General features: G+C 43.7%; 2 protein-coding genes across 3 annotated transcripts; both read left to right on the forward strand.

The window, feature by feature from the left end:
- Positions 1–1240: 1240 nt before the first annotated feature.
- On the forward strand, positions 1241–19479 carry adhfe1 (alcohol dehydrogenase iron containing 1). Its single transcript, XM_073491552.1, has 14 exons — positions 1241–1306; positions 2816–2853; positions 3191–3240; positions 3423–3476; positions 13220–13374; positions 13582–13778; positions 14337–14414; positions 14855–14960; positions 16138–16290; positions 16729–16827; positions 17008–17086; positions 17464–17560; positions 17847–18004; positions 18473–19479. The coding sequence occupies exons 1-14, from the start codon at positions 1254–1256 to the stop codon at positions 18554–18556; spliced, it is 1401 nt and encodes a 466-aa protein (XP_073347653.1). The 5' UTR covers positions 1241–1253; the 3' UTR covers positions 18557–19479.
- Positions 19480–20596: 1117 nt separating this feature from the next.
- Positions 20597–25976, forward strand: LOC141017232 (uncharacterized). Of its 2 annotated transcripts, none has more exons than XM_073491883.1 (5): positions 20597–20866; positions 21007–21050; positions 23328–23513; positions 24507–24601; positions 24674–25976. In XM_073491883.1, exons 1-5 carry the CDS (start codon positions 20800–20802, stop codon positions 24891–24893), a joined length of 612 nt encoding a protein of 203 aa, XP_073347984.1. In that variant the 5' UTR covers positions 20597–20799; the 3' UTR covers positions 24894–25976. The 2 variants fall into 2 exon arrangements, with proteins under 2 accessions (XP_073347984.1, XP_073347985.1); XM_073491884.1 differs by having other exon boundaries at positions 23346–23513.
- Positions 25977–26232: the final 256 nt, after the last annotated feature.

Consider the following 26232-nt stretch of genomic DNA (forward strand, 5'->3'; position numbering starts at 1 on the left):
AACAGTCAGTTCACGTGACAATAGTCAGTTCACGCGTGTCAACAGTCAGTTCACGTGACAACAGTCAGTTCACGTGACAACAGTCAGTTCACATGTGTCAACAGTCAGTTCATGCATGTCAACAGTCAGTTCATGCGTGACAACAGTCAGTTCACGCGTGACAACAGTCAGTTCACGTGTGACAACAGTCAGTTCACGTGTCAACAGTCAGTTCATGCGTGACAACAGTCAGTTCATGCGTGACAACAGTCAGTTCACGCGTGACAACAGTCAGTTCACGTGTCAACAGTCAGTTCATACGTGACAACAGTCAGTTCATGCGTGACAACAGTCAGTTCACGTGACAACAGTCAGTTCACGTGTCAACAGTCAGTTCACGTGACAACAGTCAGTTCACGTGTCAACAGTCAGTTCACGTGACAACAGTCAGTTCACGTGACAACAGTCAGTTCACGTGACAACAGTAAACCCTCTCAGGTGATCTCTGCTTACTGACTGGACATTAGTGAACCAGAACAAATGAAAAACGGTGGCATCACCCTTTATTCTGTTTGTTCTGCTGGTGCTGCTTCATGTTTCTCTTCCTTCTGAATCCGAAAACATTTCCATCCTTCTATTTTCCATCAGAGAGCCATTTGAAATCCTCCATTCAGAACTCTGCTATAAAAAACACTGTTTTACACACATTGTTCTCTGAGCAGTGACAACTACTCGTTAAAGTTTATTTGATTAAATCAATGTCGTCATGGCTGAAGATGAATATCTATATATAATCTATATAAAATAATCCTTTGATTCAGAGACGTTCAGGAGTCAGCGAACAAACAGCTGATTATGATGATAAACTTGATTAAAGTTGCAGAATTTTGAATGGAGTTCTGCTGCATCATGATGCGCTCATCACCTCCGACTGAGGCGCTCTCACACACACACACACACACACACACACACACACACACACACACACACACACACACACACACACACACACACACACACACACACACACACACAGAGAGAGAGAGAGAGAGAGAGAGAGAGAGAGAGAGAGAGCGAAAACACCTCAGTGACGTCATTATTTATGGGTGGATTCATAACTTTGAAGGTAAAACGAGGAGGGATTCAGCTCTGTGGTGAGTGCGGCCTTTATTTTGAAATGCTGAGGCGGAAGCAGTGTGTCCAGGGTTGTTTGCCTGACGTCACAGTATTTAGCTCTGAGCAGCAGCTCGCGCGGGTCACAGCGACCTGCAGACATGGCTGGACGGGACCGGGTGGTCTCTCTGCTCAGGCAGCTCGAGCGCGCCGCGTAAGTTTGATTTCCTGTCATTAAGCTGAGAAGTGACGTGCAGGTGAGTTAAAGTCACAGTGACGTGCAGGTGAGTTAAAGTTACAGTGACGTGCAGGTGAGTTAAAGTCACAGTCAGAGACGCTCTGTGGGGACAGAAGGTCACGCCAAACTCCACTCAAAAATCTGCCGGTTTTAAAGTCTTTCTGTCCAGAGTCCGGTTCTGCGCCACGCGCAGCTCATTAGCATACATTTTATGAATGAGGAGAAAGTCTTTGAAGATTCGGCAAACATGTGACACACTGACGTGTTTCCAGCAGTTTGCACACAGTGTGCTGACAGGAACACGGCCTCTGGGTCTTTACATTGGCAGCATTCAACAAGTGGAGGCACCACAGAGCTGCTGCACATGAGCAGAGCACTCAGAACTAAAGATCCTGTAGAAACTTATTCAAACAGCTCAGGTACGGAGGCCTGGAGCTGCCAAAGTCAAAATGAGTAAAGAAAAGGCTCATGTCTGTTATTAGGTATTAATTAATGAATTATATGTGACATTAATAAATATTTCTCCTCCCTTTGCTTTTTGCAAAATATTACATAATAAAAACATTTCAAAGTAAATAAAATTAAAGGAATAGTTCACTCTAGAACAAAATTCAGTCATTACTCACCCTCACGCTGATGACGCGAGTCTCCTCACAGCGTTTGCTATAGATGCACACCTGTATTTACTTCCTGCTGTGAGTCTCTGAGGAGCCTCGTGCCTCCAGGCAGATACAGCACAGTGACTGTTTAGGCTGTAAAATGTACTGAATGACGTTGTTTCCAGTAAACTCTGGATGTCGCCACTTCAGGACACTTGGATTGCAGCGGACGAGCAGTATGGAGGAATATTACAAAGTTTTTGTGTAGTTTTATGGACCTTTTCCTCTCGGGCACAATTGATGCCCGTTATATGGATCATTGCTGCAGGAGGGAACCCCGCGGGTCTCCAGCTGCACTCTGAGGAATAAGAAGCTGCACCGGACTCTCATCAGCATGAGGGCGAGTCCATAATGACTGAATTTCCTTCTAGAGTGAACTATTCCTTTAATACAGAAGCAGATTCAAAGAGAAATATCAGTTTACTTCACATTTTATAAATTAAAGCCAGCATACAACAAAACTTTAGAAATGGCCTTTTGTTTGTTTGTTTGTTTGTTTGTTTGTTTGTTTGTTGTAGGATCAGTCGAGGAGAGAGGATTCTTTAGTTTTTCTCTTCTGGCTTTACATTCAGAACTGTGCTGTAAAACCCTGTTTTTACAAACATCGTTCTCTGAGCAGTGAGAACCAGTTATTAAAGTTTATTTTGATTAAATCAGCATCGTCAGCTGTGAGGATAAATATTTATTGTGATTTGAAAATGTTTTGTGATTCAGAGAGTTTCAGGAGTCGTCGTACAAATGGTTGATTAACAGAATAAACTGTTGTTAAAGTGTCAGAGTTTTGAGTGGAGTTCTGTGTGTGACATGGATGTTTCTGTGTGAACAGATGCAGATGCCCTGCTCACTCCAACACCTTCCACCAAGGTACACACACACACGCACACACGCACGCACACACACACACACAGTTAATCAATATGTAAGTCCTGCTGATCAATCATTTGTGGTGTCAAATTGACCTTGAGGGGAACAGCAGGGACTTTAACCCTCCTGTTATCCATCAGGACCTGATGGATAACAGGAGGGTTAAAGTCCTCTTCATCGTCACTGTCTGTTAAAAATAGTTGAATTACTCGTTTCAACACAGTTTTATAAATGAGGCCCCAGAAACATACATTGATTGATCTGGATCAGTAATGGATATCCACGATCAGCTGATCATTGATCCACACACAGGTATGATCAGGTGTTTTTTCTGCAGGTGCTGGAGCTGCGACCTGCACCGTCCGGAAAACAGACTACGCCTTTGAGGTAACTCCACCAAACTGTGTTCAAAAAATCTACATTTAAACAGTCGGCAGAGAAAAGTCAGCTCAGTGCTGCTCGGAGCAGGACGACACCTGAAGATAGAGGAAACATTTTGATGTTTTAGTTTAAACTTAGAAAACTCTGTTTTATTGTTTGTGGTAAATTTATATCGTTGTTTCTGTCAGATGGCGAGTTCCAACATCAGATATGGAGCAGGAGTGACCAGAGAGATCGGCATGGTAACCACACATCATCATCATCATCATCATCATCATCATTAAAACACGTCACTGAGCAGCTGATCTGAAGTTATTCAACAATAACTGTTTTTACGTTTCTAACGAGGTTATTTCTCTCCAGTCAAACACTCCCCTTGTTAAGGTGGACAGATTGCTATATGCTAATAACTCATTTTATTAAAGACTTCTTCTTGTGATATTTAACATTCTCCTGCAACTGGTTCTGTGCCTTGTGCAGGTTCTGACCCAGCTGACTGAGATCAAACATCACCATATACAGTCATGGAAAAAATTATTAGACCACCCTTGTTTTCTTCAATTTCTTGTTCATTTTAATGCCTGGTTCAACTAAAGGTACATTTGTTTGGACAAATATAATGATAACAACAAAAATAGCTCGTAAGAGTTTAATTTAAGAGCTGATATCTAGCCATTTTCCATGGTTTTCTTGACAGTAACCAAAATCACTTAAGTTCTTACATCAATAGCTATGGCACTGTACTGCCAAAAACACTGCTTTTAAGCATTCCATGTTTTCTTTTCTGTTTGCTTTAAACACATGATACACACAGGAGTTAGTACTTGATTGCGTAACCATTGTTTTTGATGACTGAAGCCATGCGTCTTGGCATGCTCTCCACCAGCTTCTGACATTGTTCTGCTGTCACAGCAGCCCATTCCTGTTGCACAAATTCAAACAAATTTGCTTTGTTTTTGGGCTTGTGGTTCTCCATTTTGAGTTTGATGATTTTCCATAGGTTTTCAACTGGATTCAGATCTGGTGATTGAGCAGGCCAAGGCATGGTGCGAATGTTGTGGTTCTCCATCCAGGCTTTAACTGACCTTGCTGTGTGGCAAGGGGCATTGTCTTGTTGGAAAATCCAGTCATTCGAGGCAGGAAAGAGTTTTCCAGCTGATGGAAGAAGACTGTTTTCAAGAGTAGCCCTGTACATGACCTGGTTCATTCGCCCTTCACACAATTGCATTTGCCCTGTTCCACTCATACTGAAACAACCCCAGATCATCACTGATCCACCCCCATGTTTTACTGTAGGGGCAAGACAGTCTGGTTTGTAGGCTTCTCCAGGCCTCCTCCTAACCAGTAAGTTAGCTGGAGTGGGCATCAACTCAAAATTGGATTCATCACTGAAGAGAACCTTAGCCCAATCATCAACAGTCCAATCCTTGTGATCCCTAGCAAAGAGTAACCGGGCCTTCCTGTGCCTTTCGTTGATGAAGGGCTTCTTCCGTGCTCTGTGTGACTTCAGACCAGCTTCAACAAGTCGGTTTCGAACTGTCCTTGCCGAACAAGTCACATTTCTCGACAGTGCCCACTCATTTTTAAGGTCCCTGGAGGTCTGACGACGATTCCTGACACAGGAACGGACGAGTGCACGGTCATCTCGTGGGGTAGAGAGACGTTTCCTGCCGCGGCCAGGTAGCAATTTGGTAGTGCCGTGTTCGGCTTGTTTTTCTTGTTGTAATGAACAGCTGTCTTGGAGATCTTTAGTTTTTTTGCTACCTGTCTCTCACTCATGCCAATTTCCAGCAGTGCCAAGATGGCTGCCTTTGTGGCTTCACATAATTCTTTTGTTTTAGGCATTATGTGAGAGCTGACAACTTCTGAGTTGTGCTATGGCTTGAATGTAAGCAGGAAACCACTCTAAGCCTTTGCATGTGCAGTGCTGCTTATGACATGAAATGGCCTCTTATATACCCTGGGAATACAATTAAGCTTAAGAATGTCAAATAGGACATAAAGTATTATGTGATCAGCTGCATTTTTTGTCGTGTTCATTGTATTATACCTATAGGAGCCAAATATGTTGTATGGGTGTCTTTGTAGTTCACACTGTGTGGGTGTGGTGTCGCTGTGCTGTCACTTAGGGGCACAGGTGTATATAGGAAGCAACGTCACTATTGTTGGCAGGTGTTTTGACCCGGAAGGGCATATGGTTTTTGACCGCTATGGCGCTAAGGAGAATTTGTTATATACTTTGGAATTGGAATAAAACTATTCACAATTATTCAATCAAGGGACTCTCATCTGGACTCTTATTCAACACAACAAACGAACAATAGCGAGTGGCGCGTCAACCAAGTTACTCCGCGATAAATGCCTCAGTAGCTTAGTAATGGACTGAGCTCCTTCAACATTAGTCAAAAACCTGCATCAGTTGGAGCTTTGTTTTTTGGACACTTCGGCACGTTTTGGTTCGGATCGGAGTGATTGGAGAGGACAGTAGCGGTGACACGGTGAGGAAAGCGTCTGCATCTGGAGGAGGACGCAGGAGCTGCGGTGCTAATGTGCTAATGTGCTGGCTGTGGAGCATCGGGCCATAGGACCGCCGGGTTCCCGCATCAGTTGGAGCTTTGTTTTTGGACACTTCGGCACGTTTTGGTTTGGATCGGAGTGATTGGAGAGGACAGTAGCGGTGACACGGTGAGGAAAACGTCTGCATCTGGAGGAGGACGCAGGAGCTGCGGTGCTAATGTGCTGGCTGTGGAGCATCGGGCCATAGGACCGCCGGGTTGTGGGATCAGCTGATCATCGGACCGCCAGATCTCTGCAAAGCACCCAAGGCACGGAGGTATGTGTAGCGCTACACTATATGGCCATTTAAATTGTGTGCACACATGAATCCAATGCATTGGTTGCCGAAGGGTGGGAGCAATAGGCGTTGCGTCGGTTCGTTTTCTGCCAGATCTGTGGATTAAGTGACTTAAGTGACTATTACAATGGAGACTCATGACGCGGTGTCTGACATTAATTTGACCGGAACTAATGAGCAAACTGTTAAAAAGCTCAGCGGTGCATCTGGCGGTGATGAGGCGCAAACTCCAAGACGCGTGGTTAAGCTCACTGCAAAGGCGCTTGCGAATGAGCTGGACAGGTTGCAAGCTGGCAGAAAAGCCAAGTTTAACAAAGCAGCCAATATAAGAAAATCACTACAAGGTTTAATGTGGCAGCATGATAAACCACAGGTAATTAAAGCTCTTGGGGAATTGTTTGAAGTTTGTGATGAGATAAAATACATGCATACCTGTCTGTTGGGTTTATTGCCATGTGATGAAAAAGAAAAGCATGATATATGGTTCAAGGCAAAAATGTTGTCCATCAATGATTGTATTGCTGATACAAAAAAGTGGATTTCATGTGATGAAAATAATGCAAATGAAAAAGGTAATGTTATGGATGATATTAATCCTAATGACAGTGTGTCCAATGTAAGCAAACGCTCAAGTCACAAGAGCCATAACAGTTGCAGGTCAAGTACCACATCTTCTGCAGCCATAAAGGCAGAGGCAGAAAAGGCTGCACTTGTTGCTCGTGCTGCAGCTTTAAAGGAAAGACATGCTTTGGAGGAACAGGAACAGCAGCTGAGGAGGAAAAAAGAGCAGCTTGACTTGGAAACCGAAATAGCCGCATCTACTGCTAGGCTGGCAGTATTACAGGCGTCGGATGGGAAAAGTTCATCTCAAGGAACCAATAACGGCATGAATTCCTATTTGGAAAAGGAAAAAAGGAAAAAGGAGTCTGTCAGTGTGTTAAATCCTAGAGCAAAGGAGTACCAGCCTGAAGTGTGGAAACCAACACAGCAAAATGATTTGACACAACATGTTCAACATCACTCAACAACTGCTCAACCTGCAAACCATCAACAAGTACTTACCATCATGCACAGGCAAAATGAAATCACAGCATCTCTGGTGCAGCAACAACATCTGATGACACTTCCACCACGAGATATTCCCACATTTGAAGGGGACCCTCTACAATACAGGACATTCATCAGAGCATTTGAGCAAGGAGTGGAGGAAAAGGCAGGAATGGCAGATTGTTTGTACTATTTGGAACAATTTACTAGAGGACAGCCCCGTGAACTGGTGCGTAGCTGCCAGCATATGGCTCCTGAGCAGGGCTATGCAGTGGCAAAGAATCTTCTCCAGAAACATTTTGGAAATCAGTACACAATTGCAAGGGCTTATATGGGAAAAGCTCTGGCCTGGCAGACAATAAAATCTGAGGACGTGAAAGCACTCCAATCCTATGCCTTGTTTCTGAGGGGATGCTGCAACGTAATGGAGGAGTTCCAGTATATGCAGGAACTGGACATGGCCGTAAACATGAGAGCCATTTTATCCAGGTTGCCATTCAAAATGAGGGAGCAATGGAGAACAATAGCTCATGATAAAATGGAGACAACTAGTCAACCAGCTCGCTTTGTTGATCTGGTCGTGTTTATTGAGCGTCGTGTCAGTATTCTGTCTGATCCTCTGTTTGGTGAAATACAGGAGCCATTTGGTGTTGCTGGGATAAGGACTGGTGCTGGGTTTAAGCCACAACCCAAAAATAACATAAAAGGAAATGTCATGGCCACCACAGTAACATCTATGGAAGTGCCCGAGGAATGCAAAGAGTCAATGTCAGATCCAAGGAAGGCTGAAAAGGCTGGATGCCTTTGCTGTGCTCGTAGCCACTCGTTAGAGGAGTGCAAGCAGTTCATGGAAAAGAAGCATAAGGAAAAACTTCAGTTTCTGAGAGGAAAGGGGATTTGTTTTGCATGTTTATGTGTGGGACACATGAGCCGTGAGTGTGAGAGGCGCCTGACATGCAAGGTTTGTGGTCAAACTCATCCCACTGTGCTTCATATCAAAAGGCAACCAGCCCTGGAACCATTGGAAACATCTAAACAGTCAACTTCACTCAAAACATGTGGACATACAGGGGCCGGTAAGGACCGCTGTGTGCTATCCATCCTTCCTGTAAAGGTTAAAAGCGCAAAAGGAAATCACATCATTCAAACTTATGCGTTTTTGGACCCAGGAAGTTCAGCCACATTCTGTTCAGAGCACCTAATGCAGAAGTTGAATGTCACAGGAAAAAAAATCAACTTTGTGTTGGGCACAATGGGGCAAAAAAGAGTTGTTCCAGCTTACTCTCTCACTGGTTTGGAGGTATCTGATCTGGACAGCAATAACTTTCATGTTCTTCCTGAAGTTCTCACCCAGATGAAAATGCCGGTCACTGTTGATGATATGGTGACACCTGAAGAACTGGCAAACTGGCCATATTTGTCAAAGGTGAACATCCCGAACATAAATGCAAATGTTGACATGTTGATAGGAACCAACGCTCCTAAAATATTAGAACCGTGGGAGGTCATTAACAGTTGCGGGAGTGGCCCGTATGCTGTCAAGACGGTACTGGGATGGGTTGTTAATGGTCCACTGAGTGGAAACAGTGGTGCTTCAGAAGCGGATCTGCCCTTGGCTGTGGTGAACAGGATCTCTATTGGTAAACTCGAAGAAATGCTGATTAAGCAGTACAACCACGAGTTTAATGAGAAGACTGCAAAGGAGAAAGAAATGTCCAGAGAAGACCTCAAGTTCCTGGAAATTATGGAGCACTCAGCAGTACTTCAGGAGGGAAGATATTGTTTGAGATTGCCGTATAAGAACAAGGAGATCTGTTTGCCTAATAATTTTGCAGTGGCTAAGCAAAGGATCCAGGGTTTGAAGAAAAGATTCCTGAAGAATTTACACTTTCACCAGGAGTATGCTGGGTACATGAACACACTCATTAGTAAGAACTATGCAGAGCAAGTGCCTCAGGAACAGCTGCATCGTGAAAAGGGGAAGGTGTGGTACATCCCTCACCATGGTGTCCACCATCCACGGAAAGGATCCCTCCGTGTGGTGTTTGACTGTGGAGTCACATTTCAAGGTGCATCCTTGAATAGCGAACTGCTGCAGGGTCCTAACCTTACCAGCTCTTTGCTGGGAGTTCTTCTTCGTTTCAGGAGGGAACCAGTGTCATTTATGGGCGATATTCAGGCTATGTTTCATCAAGTCAAAGTCGCTGAGGAAGACAGAGATTTCCTTCGCTTTCTTTGGTGGCCAAATGGGGACATCACTCAGGACCTCATGGAACATCGGATGACAGTACACCTGTTTGGCGCTGTATCGTCTCCTAGTTGCGCAAGCTATGCACTGAGGAAAACTGCTGATGACAACCAGTCTGAGTTTTTGAATGAGGTGATTCAGTCTGTCAAGCAGAATTTTTATGTGGATGACTGTTTGAAGAGTTCAGCCACTGAAAAAGAGGCCATTCAAATGATAAAAGATCTTTGTGCTCTATGTAAAAGGGGTGGTTTCATTTTGGAAAAATGGATCAGCAATAGTCGCGTGGTATTACAAGCCATCAAAGAGGATCAAAGAGCCAAGGACCTAACGGAGTTGGATCTGGACCGGGATAAGCTTCCAGTGGAAAGAGCTCTGGGTTTACAATGGTGTGTTGAGACCGACTCTTTCAGGTTCAAGATGGAGGTGAAACAACAGGCTCTAACCAGACGTGGCATGCTGTCCGTTGTCAGCTCAGTGTATGACCCGTTGGGTTTTCTGGGACCAGTCACCTTGTCAGCCAAGATTATGCAGCAAGAACTCTGTAGAAGAGGCTGTGGATGGGATGATGAGCTACCGAGGGATATCGTACCCCAATGGAAAAGGTGGTTGGAAGACTTGGATCAGTTGGCTGCATTCAATGTGGAAAGGTGCGTAAAGCCAGTGGAGTTCGGAGAGATCAAATGTGCCCAACTACATCATTTTGCAGATGCCAGTGAAAGTGGGTATGGAACTGTCTCATACATCCGGATGTTAAACCATGAAAATTACATCCATGTGGCTTTTATGCTTGGGAAAGCCAGAGTAACACCACTGAAGGCTGTAACTATTCCTCGACTGGAGTTGACAGCAGCTGTTCTTGCTGCCAGAGTGGACTCGTTGCTGAAGGCAGAGTTGGACATCCAGGTGGAAGATTCAGTCTTTTGGACAGACAGTACTTCAGTGTTGAAATATCTTAACAACGAGGACAGACGCTTTCATACGTTCGTGGCCAACAGAATCTCGACCATCAGGGAAACATCTGAACCCTCACAATGGAGGCATGTCAGTTCCAAGGACAATCCAGCGGATGATGCATCGAGGGGAATGAAGGTCACTGACTTTCTGAACAACAGCAGGTGGCTCAAAAGTCCTGCATTTCTTTGGAAGCAGGAGGAAGACTGGCCTAAAACTGTGATGGACGTCTCAATGGACTCTGATGACCAAGAGGTCAGGAAAGAGGTAGCAGTGAATACCATCAGTGTGGGTGACATCTCTAGTCCTACTGACCAGCTCATTACGTACTTTTCTGATTGGAGGAGGCTCAAGAGAGCAGTTGCCTGGGTCCTCAGAGTGAAGGCCATGTTGTTGGCGCAGAGTCGCTCGAAGAAGCAGTTGGAGGCTTCTGTGGTTAATTGTCAGGAGCAAAGCAGTCAGAACAGTTCAAGGCGGGCTAAAGGACAGCGGGTCACAACGAAATCCAGAAGTGGCACTCTGATGCTGGATGAATTATTGACAGCAGAAATGGCCATAATTCGTTACTGTCAGCAGAAGAGATTTGGTGAGGAGATTTCTGCTTTATCATCTGGGAGAAGGGCAGTGAGCCGAAGGAGTCCCATATACAGACTGGATCCAGTTTTGGAGAATGGACACTTGAGAGTCGGAGGAAGATTGAGTAGGGGAGCCATGCCGGAGGAAGCTAAGCATCCACTCATTCTCTCCAAAGATCAACACGTCTCTATGCTCATTCTTAGGCATGTACATCAGAGTCTGGGCCATAGTGGACGGACTCACACATTGTCAAAGGTTAGGAAGAAGTTTTGGATCACAAAGGCCAACTCAGCTGTCAGGAAGATCATTGGGGAATGCATCTTTTGTAGACGTTACAATGGAAGAGCTGTGGAACAAAAAATGGCGGATCTGCCGAAGATGAGAATCCTTCCTGATCTACCACCTTTTACCAACACAGGAGTAGATTACTTTGGACCAGTTGAAGTTAGGAGAGGAAGGTCAACCTGCAAGCGGTACGGAGTGATATTCACTTGCATGGCAAGCAGGGCCGTACACCTTGAAGTGGCTAATTCACTGGACACAGATGCATGTATCAATGCTCTGCGGCGTTTTATCAGCAGAAGAGGACAGGTGGCACACCTCACGTCAGACAATGGCACTAACTTCGTTGGGGCAGACAGAGAACTGAAGCAGGCTCTAACTGCTTTGAATCAGGACAGGATTCGAGGAGTTCTCTCACAGGTTGGAATCCATTGGAGTTTCAATCCACCAGCAGGCTCACACCATGGTGGTGTATGGGAAAGGATGATCCGCCTGGTAAGAAGAGTTCTCAGTTCTGTTCTACATCAGCAGAAGCTGGATGATGATGGACTTCATACAGTGTTCTGTGAAGTGGAGGCCATTTTGAATGATCGTCCAATCACCAAGCTTTCAGACGATGTCAACGACCTGGAACCTCTCACGCCGAACCACCTACTTCTCTTAAAGGGTAAACCAGCATTGCCACCTGGAGTGTTCGAACCTCATGACCTGTATGTGAAAAGGCGCTGGAGACAAGTACAGTACCTCTCAGATCTTTTCTGGAAGAGATGGATACAGGAGTACTTGCCCTTGCTCCAAGAGAGGCAAAAGTGGAACAAAAAGAAAAGAAGTTTGACAGCTGGAGATATTGTGGTTATAATGGATTCTTCAGCTCCACGTGGTTCCTGGCCACTTGGCAAGGTTCTGGAGGTTTTTCCAGACAAACAAGGACTTGTGCGTTCTGTGAAGTTGCAGACAAAGACCAACATTATTGAAAGGCCTGTGACAAAACTCTGTTTGGTACATGAAATATAAATGTGTCTATGCTGAATTGTAAATTGGATTGTCATAACATTTGGCTCATTTTCTGTTTTGTTTTTTGTTTTGTTTTTTGTTATATTTGAATTGTTATGTCTATTTGCCATTAACAATTAGGGGCCGGTGTATAGGAGCCAAATATGTTGTATGGGTGTCTTTGTAGTTCACACTGTGTGGGTGTGGTGTCGCTGTGCTGTCACTTAGGGGCACAGGTGTATATAGGAAGCAACGTCACTATTGTTGGCAGGTGTTTTGACCCGGAAGGGCATATGGTTTTTGACCGCTATGGCGCTAAGGAGAATTTGTTATATACTTTGGAATTGGAATAAAACTATTCACAATTATTCAATCAAGGGACTCTCATCTGGACTCTTATTCAACACAACAAACGAACAATAGCGAGTGGCGCGTCAACCAAGTTACTCCGCGATAAATGCCTCAGTAGCTTAGTAATGGACTGAGCTCCTTCAATACCTTTAGTGGTACCAGGTATTAAAATGAACAAGAAATTGAAGAAAACAAGGGTGGTCTAATAATTTTTTCCATGACTGTATATATTAATATAACTTTTAACTTGGTTAGCCACAAAGCTAGCTAGCTGGTAGCTAGCTGACTGCTAGCAGCATGTTATCTGCTGGTTTAGTTAGCAGTTAGCAGTTAGCTTAGCCACTCAGCCTCCTGCTTGTTTTTCACATCACAGAACTCCATTTAAAAATGAGGCCGTTATAACTCTGTCAGACATTCATCTCCTGCCGTCTGTAGAATCTCTCAATCCGTTGGATGTTTTTAAATGTGACTTTGATCCACCTGAAAATATTTATTTATGTTTATAACCTCGTTCATTCTTCAGTGTTGCACAACGTCAAACGATCATATAAGTACAGGTGTGATTCTTACAGCCGACAGTAAAACACAGCAGAGTCTGGAGTTATCTGTGGGGAAGATGAAGGTAAAAACCTTCACTGTGATCACACTGAGCTCACTGTTGCTGTTCTCCGGTTCTCCTGCAGGACCTGCAGAACCTCGGGGCCCAGAACGTGTGTCTGATGACGGATAAGAACCTGTCCCTGCTGCATCCGGTGAAGGCCGTCCTCGAGTCTCTAGCCAAGAACGGAGTCAAGTACAAAGTGTACGACAGCGTGCGGGTGGAGCCCACCGACACCAGGTGAGACATCATCATCCTGCTCTCTGCAGAACAATGTTCTCCAGAACAATGTGCTTCACTGACCCAAACAGTAAAATATGTGAACAAGCAGATTCAAAGAACAAACAGTGAACAGCTGATGTTGTTGTTGTTGTTGTTTAAATTAATGTCATTAATGTGTGTGTGTGTGTGTGTGTGTGTGTGTGTGTGTGTGTGTGTGTGTTCCAGTTTTAAAGACGCCATCACGTTTGCTAAAAACAACTCGTTCGACGCGTTCGTGGCGGTGGGCGGCGGCTCCGTGATTGACACGTGTAAAGCAGCCAATCTGTACTCGTGTCACCCTGACGCCGACTTCCTGGACTTCGTCAACGCTCCGATCGGTAAAGCAAAGCTCGCCACCGCCGCTCTGAAGCCGCTCATCGCAGGTAAAGACGCCCGGGTTACCACGGCAACAGCCGAGGCTGATGATGAAACGTGTGGATGGAGACGTAATAAAGAGATGAATGATCTGTAATCAATCAGCGATCAGAGAAACATTCAGTCGACGTGAAATAATTCATGTGTTGATTTCCTGCTTGTGTGAAATGATCAAATATAATCATTATATGTTGAATTAATTAAATCTTAATCATATTGATTTCTACATTAATATTAATTTAGAGGTTTTTCTTCTTTCTTTCTTTTTTCCAAACAAAAACAGCAAAGTTCCTCATCAGGGATGATTCATGTGTTCATGTTCCTGCAGCAGATCTGAACTCAGACATGTTGCAGCAGCTGCTCGCGTGTTTACGTCCTCACCCAGCTGATCTTTATATAAATATATATGTTATATATATTATCATCTGAAGCTCTGAGCTGTGGAGGAGTGAAGCAGGTCATCAGAGCCTTCAGGAGTTTTACAGCGTCTGTTAAGTAAATCAGGTCGAGGTTCCTCCGACAGTAAAGATCTCCGTCATCGCATTCACATGAACTTTGTCCTTCAGTGCCGACGACCGCAGGGACCGGCAGCGAGACCACTGGAGCGGCCATCTTTGACTACGAGCCTCTGAAAACCAAAACAGGTAAAGACTTCCGTCCCCAGCTGAGACGTCTCTGTCCTCTGAGACAAAACATTCAGCTGACGTGATGAAAAGTCGCAGCCTTTCAATACTTACAATATTAATGAGGTAATAATACAAACAAGCTGGAGAATAAAGTGGCAGGGTCTGCCACATATAAACAAAGTAAAACAGTATAAACTCTGTTGGCCTTTTAAGGCCAGTTTGTTTATTCATTTTGTTTATCAGCCAATGAGGATCTTTGTAGATTTTAAAAAAAAAAAGACCTTTAAACTGCAGACTGCTCCTTTACACTGCAGACTGCTCCTTTAACCTACAGAAGTATGGAAGCTCAGAGGGACAAACTTCTGATCCAGACGTGTTTCATCAAACAGTGTGATGTATGAATGTGAGTGGTGACATCAGAGCGTCAGTCTGGGCTCTGATTGGTTGTCTGTGTTCAGGTATTGCCAGCAGAGCCATCAGACCCCTGCTGGGCATCGTGGACCCGCTGCACACACTGAGCATGCCCGAGAGAGTCGCCGCCAACAGCGGCTTCGACGTCCTCTGGTCAGTTCGTTGATGAGTTCTGATGATTGTTTCTCCTCAACAACAGAAACATTCAATTATCTCAAATATTTAATCTTTATATTATACATATATTGATGTTGGTTTATTTATGGATCGTCATCATCATCATCATCATCATCACACTCATGTGGACACTCATACTAAATTCAACACTCATATTGTGTTGTGTTGTGTTGTGTTGTGTTGTGTTGTGTTGTGTTAAACGAGTCTCCCTGTGACCTTTGACTCAACACACGTGAGTCAACGTGTTCATGAGACTCGGTCCAGAGTCCAGAGGTGCTGGAGGGTCCGTACAGAACAGTTCTGGATGATGAAGTTCAGAAAAGTGTTGGCGTGAGAACAGAGGAATCAAAGATGCAGAGATATCTGCTGTAGTTAGCTAGTTAGCATGCTACCAAGCATGCTAACTAGCTAACCCCAACCAGGCCCGGTCCAAAGCATTTGTGCTGGTGGTGTACAGGTCAACACTCCCTCAGGGCCCTGAGCTCCCGGTCCAGACCACTAACTGCACAACTAACTGTGCTAACTAGCTAATGGTAGCTACAGTTAGCAGCAGTTAGCGGTTCCTCTAGCCACATGCTGCTGTGCCTGTTTGTTTGCGTATGAATCAGACTGGTGACAAAATCTTACATGTTAAAATCTCACATGTTAAAATCTTACATATTGCACCTTTTAAAGATCAGTAGTTTAAAGTACCAACAGTCGTGCTCGAGTAATAGTACAGACATGGTGTTAAAGTATTACTGTGGTCAGAGTGAAAGTCACACATATGAAGAGTACTCGAGTGAAAGTCTTAAAGTATCCGATGTTAAATGTACTTAAGTATCAAAGTATCAGTAAAGTAACTGATCATAGTTACATGTTTGTATAAACTGAGTCAGCTGATCGTCACCATCACTGTTTTTATCTGATTGATAAGAAAATACATTCATTTAAAAAAAATGTAATCTGTAAAGTAACTAGTAACTAAAGTTATCAGATAACTGTAATGGAGTAAAAGTATAAAGTAGCAGAAAATGGGAATACTCAAGTAAAGTACAAGTAGCCTTGTAGTGTACTGCAGTACAGTTCTTGAGTAAAAGTACTCCATTACTTTCCCTCAGTGCTGATGTAAAAGTGTGAGTCATGTTGACCCTCGTGTGTTTCCCTCCCTCAGTCACGCTCTGGAGTCGTACACCGCTCTGCCCTACCACCAGAGGGCGCCCTGCCCTCCCAACCCCAGCAACCGCCCCCCCTACCAGGGCAGTAACCCAATCAGTGACGTGTGGTCCCGCCACGCCCTCAACGTGCTCGCCAAGTACATGAAGAGGTGACCACGATTAAGTGGAGGTCCAACTGTGACTCACACAGAACCTGAGCAGGTTCTCCTTGCTGACAGGACCGTCTGAGGCTGTTCTTACAGCCTGCAGCAGAACCAGATCAGGATCCTGATCCAGTTTGGTTTTAACACTAAAAGATACATTAAAAATTATCATTAATTGTTTTTATTGTAATATAATCAAAACAACACAGCTGAGCTCTGAACAGACGTCAACAACCAGAACACAAGATGGAGTCAGAGACAAACAAACCAACAAACAAACAAAGATTCAATAAAGACAAAGTAAAATAAAACACAAGAAAACGTTCAGTTTGAGTTGTTGATCAGCTGTAAACAAAGAATTGTGCCGGAAATAAAATATTATAAAACAAATTATTTACAACATATCTTGTTTGTTTGTTTGTGTGTGTGTTTGTGTGTTTGCAGAGCGGTGCGGGACCCCGAGGACCTGGAGGCTCGGTCCAGCATGCACCTGGCCAGTGTGTTCGCCGGCATCGGCTTTGGAAACGCAGGAGTTCACCTGTGGTGAGACGGCACAGTTTCACTGTTTCTACTGGATTTAAATGTTCACAGATGAAACAGCTTGAATTTAATAATCCATGAATTCTTCCAGTTACATCTGAGGACTGAAAACCACGTTACTGTTGTTAGTTAACACTCATTATTAATTAATAAATGAATCTCACGTGTGTCATCGTCTCTCAGTCACGGGATGTCGTATCCAGTCGCCGGGAACGTGAAGACTCACTTAGCCAAAGATTACAGTGTGGAGCACCCCCTGGTGGTGAGTGATGGGCCTGCAGAGCACACAGCTGCCTCCACATGACATCACTACGTGACATCATTACGTGACATCACTACGTGACATCATTCATGACATCATTACGTGATGTCATTACGTGACATCATTCATGACATCACTACATGACATCACTACGTGACATCATTACGTGATGTCATTAGTGACGTCACTAATGATGTCATTACGTGACATCAGAGTTCTGATAATGTTGAGCTAACAAACTGTTATTATTGACTGATTATTTGGATTATTGTAAATCACTCTGATCAGAACTGAACTCCTCAAAATCAATAAAATGTAACAGGAAGTGTGTGTGTGTGTGTGTGTGTGTGTGTGTGTGTGTGTGTGTGTGTCCTCAGCCTCATGGTCTCTCTGTGGTCCTCACGTCTCCGGCCGTCTTTAACTTCACAGCCCCGATGTGTCCGGAGCGCCACCTGGAGGCTGCAGAGATCCTCGGTACCTGTTCACCTGTTCACCTGCTCACAGTATAACACAGTGATATATGATAGTAGGAGGAGTCACAGGTGACCTGTTGGTGCTGCTGACGGAGGCTCTTTACAATCAGAAGTGTTTTATAAAATATGTATTTTATAAAGTTTCCTTCATGTTAACAGTCAGATGGATTCATGTGGTGTGAACGAGGCGTGTCGTCAGGACTCGAAGCTTCTTCTTCTGTCACATGTGACACGTGTGTCTTTCACCTGGTCACACCTGTGACATCGTCCCTCTGTGCTGCGTTCAGGTGCAGACATCCGGCAGGTGAAGAGGGAGGACGCGGGCGCAGTTCTGGCCGACACGCTGCGTCAGTTCCTGTTCGACATGCAGGTGGAGGACGGGCTGGGAGCTGTGGGCTACAGCAAGGACGACATCCCGGCTCTGGTGAAGGGAACCATCCCTCAGGTGAGCTCGCCGTCGGCACCGCCACAGAGTCACACCTGCAGAACCATGATGTCATCGACAGAGCGACCCTGGAACTGAATGTGTTGTTCAGAGTCCTTTAATGACGATGATTCATTAATTATTACATTGTTATTATTAATGATGGTGATGTTTAGATGGAAGTTAAAAACTGTTTAATTAACTTCAGTATATTCAGATGTTTAAATAATTAAAGTAACATGAAAACATCTTCAAACACAGAGATAAAAATGCTTTCATTTATTATCATCGATTAATTGATTCATTATTGAACCTCTTTGATCCTTTAATGAACAGATGAACCTGTTGATCTGAGAGGAGTTCAGATCTCAGTCCTCAGTCATTAAACTCAGAGTCACGAAGCCCTTCAAGTCTCCATGTGTTGGTTTTATAACTAATTAAAGGTTGATTAATGAAGAGGGTTCGTTAATGTCGTCCTGTTTGTTTCAGGAGCGAGTGACCAAACTGTCTCCCAGAGAGCACAACGAGGAGGACCTGAGTCAGCTGTTTGAGGCCTCCATGAAGCTCTACTGAACACGCACACACACGCACACACACACACACGCACACACACGCACACACACACACGCACGCACGCACACGCACGCACGCACACACGCGCACACACACGCACACACACACACACGCACACACTTTAAACTAACACTGTCCCTGTTGAACTGGTCTGTGGTGTGCTGAGCCGCAGTTCTTCTAACAGCCACTAGATGTTGCTGTTTCTCAGCCGGTTCAGACGTTTGATCAATGAACATATTGATTTTATATTGACTGACAGATATGAATACAGACTGTGTACTCTGCTGAGTCAGCAGTCTGTTCACTACATATATGAATAATTAGTTTATGTAACTTTTAATGAACTTTAATCAAACCGTCCAAAAGACGCTTCACAGCTTTGATGGACACTTTGAGTCTCGGTGCTGAACGTTTATCTTCATGTTGTTAATGTTTCATCAAACTGTTGATGAATCAGCTGAGCAGCGTCTGAACTGATCGATCAGCTGTTCATCGTCCTTTAAACTGTGAGTCGACATGAAAACACTGAGATAAAAAGTTCTTACCATCGATTCATTGATTCTTTATTGAACCTCTTTGATTCAAAATTAAAGATCCTAAAATCAGAATATATTCACATTTAACGGGCTGAAATCAAAGAACAGACAAACTGATGACTGACGATCAGAATATCTGGAGATCCATTTAGTTGATAAGTAATCAGTTTATTGATTATTGACACAATCGGTGACACTGAAGAAGAAAATGAAATGAAATAATTTTAATGTCTGTTTTCACTTCAGCTTCACTGCTGTGGCTCCGTCAGCAGGCTCCGGGAGTAACAGATTACATGTAATGAGATTACATTATCAGGATACTAAGAAAAATGTAATTAGATACATACAGTAAATAAAGAAAGGTGTTCAATAAAAGTTGTCTTATTATTTCTTTTCTCTGCTCTTTATTTACAAATGTTGAATTAAAGTAATCTGAAAGTAACTGAATCGTTACATTACTTTAATATATCGATGCTTGTATTATGTTACTAATAACATGTTCAGCATGTAATTAGTAACTGTATCCGACTACATTTTTACAGTGACCCTCCACCTGGTCATCAGTGTGAGGCAGAAATCTGTTCACTGTTCAACAGTAGTTACAGTTACAGTTACCACCGTGTAGAAATACTCAAGTAAAAGTACACAATGACAGTAAAAGTACTTTTGGTGCAGAATAATAAATATAACTGGATTATAATTATTGATTCATTCATGTGTTCATCACTTTAATGTTGCAGCTGGTGAATGTGGACTTAATGACTACACACACTCTATAGAGAGAGTTTGTATATATATATAGTACATATACATATGTATATATACTATATATAGTACATATACATATGTATATGTACTATATATATACATATACATATGTATATATACTATATATAGTACATATACATGTATATATATGTATATATACTATATATAGTACATATACATGTATATATATGTATATGTACTATATATAGTACATATACATGTATATATATGTATATGTACTATATACACACTTTATAGAGAGAGTGTATATATCTACTATATATATAGTGGATATATATAGTATGATATATATAGTACATATATATAGTATGATATATATAGTACATATATAGTATGATATATATATAGTACATAGTTTCCCTCTGGGATCAATCAATCTGATGTATATCTGTAATAATACTCAGTTGTTATTTAATGTTTTGGATTATTAAGTAACTAAAGTTATTAATCAGTTGTTGAGTAAAAGAACAATATTTAAGTGTGCTTTTGTGTGTGTGTGTGTGTGTGTGTGTTTCTAAGAACTCTCTCTGGTAGTTTAAATCCAGTTTAATCTGATCCTGGAACAGTTGTTACGTAAACCTGATCTGACTGTTTTAACTGGTTTAACCTGAGAGCAGAAATGAGCTAATCACAGAGTGACCCTGAACGCACCATGGAGCACGCAGCTGCACACACCTGAGCTCACCTGTGTGATTCATGACTTGTCAGACTCACCTGTGATGAGTTTCATCGGCGAGAGGAGTACTCGCTGTGACACACCTGAGCTCACCTGTACCTGACGCTCAGGTAGTCACACACCAGTCAGAGGGTCCAAACAATACATTTATCAGGTGTGTGTGTGTTACAGAGACACACACACATCAGGATTAGTGACGGCAGGTATTTAAGCTCAGTGTGTGTGTGAGAGAGCAGAGCAGCATGCAGCAGATCTACAGACAGAGCGACCAACAGTTTGAGGTTTATACCACCGTCTTCTCCCCGCAAGGTGGGTCAACACACACACACACACACACACACACACACACACCATTAATCAATAACCTGTGATCATGTACGTATTGATGAACTGATCAGTGTTTTCAGGGATTTGAACCATCAACCCTGCTGTGTCTGTGTGTGTGTCAGTGTGCAGGTCGAGGACGAGGACGAGACATGTGGAGGCAGAGAAGGTAAAGTCAGAGTCTGAAGAGACGAGAACATTTTTATTGGTCAAAAGTTTCTGTTGAACTTTAAAACTCCTCCGAGTTCATCAGGAACTTCCTGTGAACGACCCAAACACAAAGAGACCAGAACCCGGAAATCCCCTAAATTAACCATTAACATCTGGATCTGTGTTTGTGGCCATAGATCCTCCATGTGGTGGTTCTGTGTCTCTGTGGTGGTTCTGTGTCTCTGTGGATGTTCTGTGTCTCTGTGGTGGTTCTGTGTCTCTGTGGTGGTTCTGTGTCTCTGTGGTGGTTCTGTGTCTCTGTGGATGTGTTGTGTCGCTGTGGTGGTTCTGTGTCTCTGTGGATGTTCTGTGTCTCTGTGGTGGTTCTGTGACTCTGTGGATGTTCTGTGTCTCTGTGGATGTTCTGTATCTCTGTGGATGTGTTGTGTCTCTGTGGTGGTTCTGTGTCTCTGTGGATGTTCTGTATCTCTGTGGATGTGTTGTGTCTCTGTGGTGGTTCTGTGTCTCTGTGGTGGTTCTGTCTCTGTGATGTTCTGTGTCTCTGTGGTTGTTCTGTGTCTCTTTGGTGGTTCTGTGTCTCTGTGGTGGTTCTGTGTCTCTGTGGTGGTTCTATGTCTCTGTGGATGTTCTGTGTCTCTGTGGTGGTTCTGTGTCTCTGTGGTGGTTCTGTGTCTCTGTGGATGTGTTGTGTCTCTTTGGTGGTTCTGTGTCTCTGTGGTGGTTCTGTGTCTCTGTGGTGGTTCTGTGTCTCTTTGGTTGTTCTATGTCTCTGTGGATGTTTTGTGTCTCTGGTGGTTCTGTGTCTGGTGGTTCTGTGTCTCTGTGATGGTTCTGTGTCTCTGTGGATTTTTTTTTTTGTCTCTCTGGATGTTCTGTGTCTCTGTGGTGGTTCTATGTCTCTGTGGATGTTCTGTGTCTCTGTGGTGGTTCTGTGTCTCTTTGGTTGTTCTATGTCTCTGTGGATGTTTTGTGTCTCTGGTGGTTCTGTGTCTCTGTGATGGTTCTGTGTCTCTGTGGATTTTTTTTTTTGTCTCTCTGGATGTTCTGTGTCTCTGTGGTGGTTCTGTGTCTCTGTGGTGGTTCTGTGTCTCTGTGATGTTTTGTGTCTCTGGTGGTTCTGTGTCTGGTGGTTCTGTGTCTCTCTGGATGTTCTGTGTCTCTGTGATGGTTCTGTGTCTCTGTGGTGGTTCTGTGTCTCTGGTGGTTCTGTGTCTGGTGGTTCTGTGTCTCTCTGGATGTTCTGTGTGTCTGTGATGTTCTGTGTCTCTGTGATGTTTTGTGTCTCTGTGGTGGTTCTGTGTCTCTGTGGTGGTTCTGTGTCTCTGTGGTGGTTCTGTGTCTCTGTGGTGGTTCTGTGCGGCTCCTCGCCGTGACACGCTACAAATCGAAGCTGAGCTGGCCTCATTTGACGACAGCGTCTTGGCGTTAGCGGTTCACTCAGCGGTGACTTTGTCTGCTGCAGTTAACACAACATGTGTGTCTGTTCAGTGTTTTGTTTGTTGGTGGTCTTCACTGTTCTGACCTCTGAGGACCTGCTCATTAATCATCCATGCTAACGACCGCAGGTGGACTGACAGTGATTGGTTCAAGCTGAACAGACTGAAACATGTGAGAACACTGTGTGTGTTAATCAGTGTTACATCAGTGTGACCTCTGACCTCTGAGTATTAACAGGCTGCTGAGCTGAGCAGCAGCTATTTAAAGCAGATTAAAGGTGACACACACACACAGCAAGGATTTTATAAATAGTCCATCAACTGAATCTAATTTGTTTCATTTTTTGGATTTAAAACATTTTACAAGCTAACTTTTCATGAGCTAAACAACATTGAGCTTTGTGTTGATACATTTTTAATGAATCCAGTTGGTTTTCATTGATTTTTCAGCATGAGACATCAAATCATAAATAAACACAGTGACACGACACTGCACCTGCTGATAGAGAAATAACTGATCCTTTATGTATTTATTGAACACAGACTAGTTAACTTGAACATATTGTGTTATTAAAATCTTCCATCAGCGAATGTCGACTCGCTCCAGACAGAGTTAGAGGACGTGACCTCAGCACGCAGACTCTGTTCACCAATTAGCAGCAGGTTCCTGTGACGCGGGTCAGATGAGGTCCGGCTGAGGCAGCTTTAATTATTTATATAAGTTTAATGACACAAAACAGAAATCTGTTTATTTATAATGATTGAAAGAAAAGATGAGGGTTCATTAAAGGTTCATTCAGGGGATTTTAAGACTCTGCTGTTAAGTGTAAAGTTTTCAGTCCTGGACTGATTGGCAGGTGGTGGTGGCGGTGGCGCAGTACCGGTCCCGCTGGCCCAAAGAGCTGGACCTGAATGAGGGAGACATGATCCAGGTCCTGTTTAAAGAGGACCAGACCTGGTGGTTTGGACGGCTCAAGAATGGAAACGAGGGTTACTTCCCCGCAGCCTGCGTGGAGCCGCTCCAGGTAACGACTCACCTGATCCACTGGGTTTACTGGGTGTCCTGTCGGGTCTGGAGGGATTTCATTGTTTCATTTTTCTTTAAACGTTTTTGAAACAAAAAAATCAGCTGTGAACAAAACAAACTTCATGCTGAAGGAAATAAACTCTGAGCTTTGTTTGCATTTTGTCTGAACCATTAATAACCAAACAGTATTATTACTGTATTGTAATAAAATAATAATAATAATAATCATAATAACAATAATAATAATAATAATAATAATAATTACTGTATGATAATCCTGCCGATCACTGTTTGTACTTGAGTTGACTCATAGATTTATAGAAGAACTAGATACCAGATGGCGTCCGTTCAAACCAGTGAGAATCACTCGCCTCACGCATTCGCCAAAAAAGTCTTCTGGCGTCTGTTTACTTCCTGGTCATACGGCTCACTGAATATGCACAGCGTTTCCCCTGCTGGCCCCGCCCACCAGACTTCACATTGTGATGATGTCACAGATTTTGACTTGTTTCAGCTTGAAGGAAGTTTTACAAACGTAAAACCTGCAGGGATCAAAAAGTCAGAATAGAGTCATAACGGACCTCGTCTGCGTTATAATGGAGCTCTGAGAGGAAATGATTCCTGGGCCACAGCTGCAATACTGCAAGTGGCCACCGGGTCAGATTGGAGCAAGGCTGAATGTTATCCTCCGGCCCGGCTGACTGAGACTCATCCAGGTATCAAGCTTGCTCGACTGTGATTGGAGCACAGAACGAAAATAGGCGGAAAGGGTGTATTGATGTTGAGTCATATAACACAAGTGAAGTCAGTGAAGGATCTGAGACATGGGTCAGGGTCAGGATCAGGGTCAGGGTCAGGGTCAGGGTCAGGATCAGGGTCAGGATCAGGGTCAGGATCAGGGTCAGGGTCAGGATCAGGGTCAGGATCAGGGTCAGGATCAGGATCCAGTCCTGTTCTGACGCTGTCATGTAACACAGTCTTTGTACTGCAGGGCGGAGCTTCATCTATAGCCACACCCACGCTGGTGAGGAGGGTGTCTGTACCGGTCGTCGTGACGACAGCAGGCGCCCCCTGTGGCTGCACGAGGTGACTGCACACAATATCAGGTGACTCTGAGTTACAGACGATGTCATAAAAACTGATTTCTTGTCCCTGCAGCGGTCGCAGCACTCCCAAGCTGCTGAGGAAAGACAGTGTCCGCCGGCCGCTGGGACTCGACGTGCTATCTACGACTCGGGGCCCCTCGGCGGCTCCTCCTCACAGCTCCCCAAGCCTCCTGCACCGAGTCCTGGCCAAGTCCAGGAGGAAGAGCTGCCCCCACCTCCCCCACCCGCCTCAGGAGAATGGCTCCGTCAACAGCGCCTTTCAGCCGGACTAGACTGCGAGCTGCTGACCTGCGACGAGTCATGCCTCCCAGACACGAGGACATTTAGTTTCTTATTGATTTTCTTGTATTTTTAATTAATTCTCTACTGACCCAGAAACAAAAAGAAAAACCTCAGGTCTGACTGACAGGTCGACTCCATCAGGTCCAAGTCACTGAGGTGAAGCTACTCGTTGTTTTCGAGTCCCTGACATCACATCAAGTGACGTCTCAAATGTCAGTACTGAGCTGAGTCTCGCTCAAAGTACAAAAGACATCAAAGGGTCAAGTCTCTCAGGTCATGTCCGAGTCATCATGTCCTGTCAAAGCCTGTCAAGTCAAAGTTACTGAGATAATTCCCAAGTCACTGACATCCTATTCAAGACTCTGAAGTCATGTTCGAGTCCCTGAGATCATGTCACATCAGCAAGTTTGAGTCACTGTGGCTACGTGCAAGTCACCTCCAAGTCACTGTGCTCATGAAAGAGTCACCAGGGCCATGTCCAAGTCACTGATCCTACCTGAGACTTGGTGACTTGTTGTATTGGAGCCACTAAAGTCAAGCCTCTAGACAGTGTGATCATGTCCGAGTTATCAAGTCCTTGTCCCTGAGGTCATGTCAAAATCAGCAAGTCATGTCCAAGGGTTTGGGTCTCAAGTGCTTGCTGAGGTCATTCCCAAGTTAACAAGGTCTTCCGAGTCACAGAGTTCACATTTGAGTCACCCAGGTCTTGTCCAAGTTGCTAAAGTCCCTCGTCCGTCCCTGCACTGAGACACTTTCTCCTTTAAAGAACGTTTGTTTCTGAGGTCTTGATTCACTTCAGTCTGTTACATCACAATCCTTCAGGAATAAAACTCGTAAGTTACTGAACAGAATGTTGACAGTTTACTGAGACCGTGTTTCCATGTGTGAAGTAAAGACAATAAAACTGAATTCTACAATTATTTGTGTGAAACTGATGTTTGAAGATAAAAGTCTGAAGTCTTCTGATCATGAATCACATCTGTCAAATAAAACTCTCCTCAGACTCATAAAAACATGTTCATCAGTTTGTTTTTGTGCAAAACAATTTAAATAAAATAATACATAAATGTTGACTGTTTTCATTCAATCATAAAACAATAAATTACAATCAATATCCAGCTGTTATCAGAACACATACACACTCAGTAATATTCTGATGTTTGAGCTTCACTCTTCTTAAAATATATCAAATTAAAATCCATAAAGTATTAAACAGCGTTCAGTATTTATCCAAAAGTTTAAATATAAAAAAGACAACATAAAATATATAATATATATAAACACAGTTTTAAGTGTTAAAAATGTATATTCATGTAGAATTTACAAATA

Source organism: Pagrus major, chromosome 21 (genome assembly GCF_040436345.1).
Source record: "Pagrus major chromosome 21, Pma_NU_1.0".
Taxonomy (NCBI): Eukaryota; Metazoa; Chordata; class Actinopteri; order Spariformes; family Sparidae; genus Pagrus; species Pagrus major.

Coding starts and splice junctions, on each gene's coding strand:
- adhfe1 (XM_073491552.1), top strand. CDS start 1,254: ATGGCTGGACGGGACCGGGTGGTCTCTCTGCTCAGGCAGCTCGAGCGC. Junction 16,828..17,007: donor AACGCAGGAGTTCACCTGTG/GTGAGACGGCAC, acceptor ATCGTCTCTCAG/TCACGGGATGTCGTATCCAG. Junction 17,561..17,846: donor GGAGGCTGCAGAGATCCTCG/GTACCTGTTCAC, acceptor TGCTGCGTTCAG/GTGCAGACATCCGGCAGGTG.
- LOC141017232 (XM_073491883.1), top strand. CDS start 20,800: ATGCAGCAGATCTACAGACAGAGCGACCAACAGTTTGAGGTTTATACC. Junction 20,867..21,006: donor CACCGTCTTCTCCCCGCAAG/GTGGGTCAACAC, acceptor TGTGTGTGTCAG/TGTGCAGGTCGAGGACGAGG. Junction 23,514..24,506: donor CCTGCGTGGAGCCGCTCCAG/GTAACGACTCAC, acceptor TTTGTACTGCAG/GGCGGAGCTTCATCTATAGC.